General features: G+C 34.0%; 1 protein-coding gene across 1 annotated transcript in view; it reads right to left on the bottom strand.

The window, feature by feature from the left end:
- The window catches only part of LOC137616377 (diuretic hormone receptor-like), a 308,182-nt gene that overhangs the window by 29,283 nt on the left and 273,899 nt on the right, over window positions 1–5,000 (bottom strand). The window contains exon 7 of the mRNA XM_068346067.1: window positions 1,827–1,888. Coding sequence (XP_068202168.1) covers window positions 1,827–1,888 — 62 coding nt within the window. The remainder of the gene's footprint in view (window positions 1–1,826; window positions 1,889–5,000) is intronic.

Below are 5,000 nucleotides of genomic sequence, written 5' to 3'. Positions count from 1 at the left end.
TCGATTCCATTGTGTTGAGAAACGGCACCAGACTTGTAGAGGTGCTTACAACCCCTTTTCCCAGCTCTCTCTCTCTCTCTCTCTCTCTCTCTCTCTCTCTCTCTCTCTCTCTCTCTCTCTCTCTCTCTCTCTCTCTCAATTTCCTTTCGTGTCTTTCACCCATTTTTTCACGGAGATTTATTGAGTGGTGGATAGGGAATTTATCTGAGGGGGGTCAAATGCAATTTGTGTCTCCTCTGGAATGTTAAATATTTTTGAGAGAGAAAGATGTAACATTGCTTATACATATGTATATGTATATATATATATATATATATATATATATATATATATATATATAGATAGATAGATAGATAGATATTATGTGTGCAATTATGTGCATATGGATTTGTGTATGTATCTGTATATATGAACATGCATGCAGAGATGTGTATGTGCAAGTATTTATGAGTTTGCATGCATCTATGTACTGTATGTGTAAGTATGTACAGTATGTAAGTATATATTTTGTATTTGAGATGAATTTTATTATTATGAACAAATTGTAGGTAGCTATCGGGAGGCCAAAAAGAATAACACCTGGACAACTGAGTTGCCCTTTAACCGATTCCAAGTTGCTAATGGGATAGGAGCTCTTAGAGGCCACGAAGGCACCATTGTATTTTTGCATATACAGGTGGCATATATTTCTGACTTTGTTTTGCAATTGTGTGTATGTATGACTGTACCTTCACAGTACCATATGTACTGTAATAGGAATCAATCAGTAAAGGTTTAAAGTTTTAAAAGCCGTTCATGGATGGCAGAGGGACAGTGACATTGCTCTATCAAGGAGGACAATGCCCTAGAGACTGACCATATACATACAGTATGGTCAACCCTCAAGGCTCCTCTCCACACAAGCTAGGACCAAGAAGGGCTAGGCAATGGTTGCTGATGAGACAGCTGCTCCAAACCTTCCATCCTTACCTCACAAGGATAGTGAGGTTGCAACTATCAAAGAAACTAACGAGCTTGAGGGACTCAAACCCCAGTTTGGCGATGATCAGATGAGATCGTTGCTAACAGGTTACCACAACCATGTGTATATATATATATATATATATATATATATATATATATATATATAAATATATATATATATACTGTATATGTATATATATATATATATATATATATATATATATATATATATATATATATAATATATGTATGCACGCACACACACACATATATATATGTATATATATATATATTATATATATATCTTATATGTATATATGTTTGTATATATAACAATAATTTATATATATATATATATATATATATATATATATATATATGAATTATTGGAACCTATCAACTTTAAACATACTGAAAAGCAAGAAGAACATGACGCTATTACGTAAAACTTATAGTGGAACATGATAGGATCCAGTGTTGTTGGGGAGAGAAAGTTATAAGGCGATTAACTACATTGGGTGTTTATGTTTTCCGCAATTATTCCACCGGACGGTTTTAATTGCATCTAAACATTGAGAAATTGCGCCCTTAAGCTTGGTATTCCATTTCAAGAAATTGGAAATTGCTCTCTCTCTCTCTCTCTCTCTCTCTCTCTCTCTCTCTCTCTCTCTCTCTCTCTCTCTCTCTCTCTCTCTCTCTCCTTTAGTAGTCTCACTTCGAGAGCAAATGCATGACCTGTTATTAAATGGGTCATTGAGGTAAATTATAGTTAGTTAGTTTACAAATAGTACCCAATTTTCAACGAAAATCATTTAATCTATGCAGATATTTTAGAAACGAATATAATTCACAGAGATACTTACGTTCGGAGCGTTGAGATGCAATTTAATGGCTACCCAACAAATTATTATTGGCACAGGTACACCTGTAAGAGAATAATATTATGGTTTTTAATATATGAAATAATGGAATTTTATTTGAGATTGATTTTTATATGAAGTTATAACTTGAGAACTAAACTAATGATAATAAGTTAACAAGGATATGCAGATTATTTTAAATATCTCAATATTCCATAAGTATTCATTTTTTTTTTCATTTATGTTGTCCTATGTATTTCAAAAGTTTGGAAGTTAGTGAAGTTTTATAGTTATATATATTTACAAAATTTTGCAAAAAAATAGAAAATACAAAACTTTAGTCATTTATATTCAATTATATATTAGTTGTTTCCAGATAGTCCTCTGTGATGTGTGACTACTTGATCAGTTTAATTTCTGTTTTAAACTGATCACCAAATTTTTATTTGCTCTCTAATCCCTGAAGTAAATTTCTCCACCTCCATCTTGTTTATAATATCACAAGTTTTATGTTGACGTCCATCCTACCTTGCTTTAATTTACGGAAACATCTAAACTTACTTTTGTTTAATTTCTCGGTATCCTCGTTACATTATATAATATTTTTTGCATAAATTTATTTTTCATAGTCTTGTTGTATTAAGTATTACCTTCCGACATTTATTCATACTTTTGCTTTACTTTCGTCTACTCCTTCGTTAATTCAATTCAATTTATAGTTTCGTTATAAGGAGATGCATTCTTTCTTCAGTTAGTATAATATCTGCATCCTTTTCATACTGACATCTAGCTCCAAACTGTTAATTTGAGTTTTCTTTACAGTTAGCTACAACTTGCCTTTATACATTTTACCTATAACTCCTATTTATTTCTTCCAAGGTAAACATCATCTAGTGACTAATTATCGCTCTATTTGTACATCTGAAATGATCGCCTTCGGCAAAAACCTTATCATCATCATCATCTCCCACACCTATCGACAAAAGGGCCTCGGTTAGGTTTCGCCAGTCGTCTGTATCTTGCTTTTAAATCAAAATTTTCCATTCATCATCCCCTATTTCACGTTTCCTAGTCTTCAGTCATGTAGGAAGGGGTCTTCCAACTCTTCTAGTGCCTTGATGACCCCAGTTGAAAGTTTGGGGAACTAATCTCTCTTGGGGAGTGCGAAGAGCGTGCCTAAACCATCTCCATCTACCCCACACCATAATCTTATCCACATAAGGCACTCGGGTAATCTTTCTTACAGTTCCATTTCTGATATTGTCCTGCCGTTCAACTCCCAATATTCTTCTGGGGGCTTTTTTCTTAAATACAAAATCAAGCTCACTAATATGTAGCCTTATTTATTTATATAATTTCAGGCGCTTCATAGTCCTCAGCCATGTAGGCCTGTGAATTCCAACTCTTCTAGTGCCTTGTAGAGCCCAGTTAAAAGTTTGGTGAACTAATTTCACGGGGAATGCGAAGAGCATGCCCAAACCATCTCCATATATCCCTAACCATAATCTCATCCACATATGGCACTCGAGTAATCTCTCATATTGTTTCATTTCTAATCCTGCCATGCCATTTAGCTCTAAATATTCTTCTGAGGGCTTTGCTCTCAAATCTACAAAATATGTTGGATATTTTTTCATTGTCATGCCCATGCAGTAACATCGATCTCACTAAACTGATACATGGCCTGATTTTTATGTGTAATTTCAGAAGTTTTGATTTCCAAATTTTACTAAATCTAACCATTGTCTGATTTGTTTTTTCACTCTTTAATGAAACTCCAGTGCTAAAGGACCTGTATTAGAGATCCTAATTCCTAAATATTTAAATGATTTTACCTAATTAATCCTTTCTCCTTCCAGTGATATGTCATCTTCCATTGTATGTTTCGTTCACATCATCTGTCTTTTTTGTATTTATCTAGAACACAACCTCATGTGATATTTCATGCATTCTGGTAAGTAAGCATTGCAAATCCTGTAGTGTTCTGATAATAAGGACGGCATTATCAGCATACTCTAGGTTAGCTAATTTCCTATTAACAATCCATTCCAATCCTTCACCATCCCCAACTGTTCTATGCATTACAAAATCCATGAGGAGGATAAAAAACATAGGTGGCAACACATTCCCTTGGAATACTCCACTGCTCATTTGAAATTCATTTGGCAGGACTTCACTAACATTAACTTTGCACTTACTATGCTCATGTACAGACGTAATCAAATTTACATATTTAAGAGGAACTCTATAGTCTCTCTAGAGTAAGCATACTACACATTTTCATGACAACTGATTTGAGTGTGATGCCTCTGTAATTATTGCAATCAGTTAGATCTCCTCTTTTGCCAATTTCACCAACACTCCCAGTTTGTCATTCTTCAGGTTTTCCTTTTTCACACTACATTCTGCAAAATAATATTGTAAGTATTCTGGGAGTCACTGCATTTTTTACCAATATCATCTCGGCAATTATCCCATTTTATTCAAGGCCTTTCCTTCGCTTGAGTTTTTCAATGACAGTTTTGACTTCAAACACACACAATTAATTTATGGGCACATCAAGGTCTTTCTCGGCTTCAGGTATATCAATCAAATTATTCCCTTCATATCTCCTATTCTATGAGCAGTCCTTACACCATAGCCACTATCTGAATTCTTATCTTTGTCAGCCGAATCTGCTTTCCTGCCTAAATATTCTCTCCAGTCATTTCAGGTTTTTCTTTAGACCTCGCTGTCATTACTGGAATACTTAGCATGCTCTATCTTGTAATTTTCATTACTTCTTAAAAACCTTCAACAATCTGTTTGTCTCTTTTTTTATAGCATCCCAAGTATCATTTAATATTCATAGTTTTCTCCTTGTAATTACTTGTCTCAAGACTTCACTACCAACTGACCGATATACGTTCTTAATAACATACCATTCTTCATTAATTGTCTGTTCTTCGTCTTTTAAAGTCTCTAAAATTGCAAAAGGATTCGTAAGTTCAATTGCAAATTTTTCTGTGCTCTTCTTCTAGAAGCTTAGTTGTATGAAACCTAGGTATTCTATTTACATTTCTGTTAGGTGCTTTCAGTTGTAATTTCAGTGTGACAATGAGGAGCTGGTGATCACTACCAATATCTGCACCTCTATAGCGTCTTACATTTCTCAAGAGTCCTACTTTTCTCTCTATT

This window comes from Palaemon carinicauda, chromosome 22 (genome assembly GCF_036898095.1).
Source record: "Palaemon carinicauda isolate YSFRI2023 chromosome 22, ASM3689809v2, whole genome shotgun sequence".
NCBI classification, from domain to species: Eukaryota; Metazoa; Arthropoda; class Malacostraca; order Decapoda; family Palaemonidae; genus Palaemon; species Palaemon carinicauda.
Note: the sequence above shows the minus strand (reverse complement) of the source record. Positions and strands in the feature narration are given on the sequence as shown.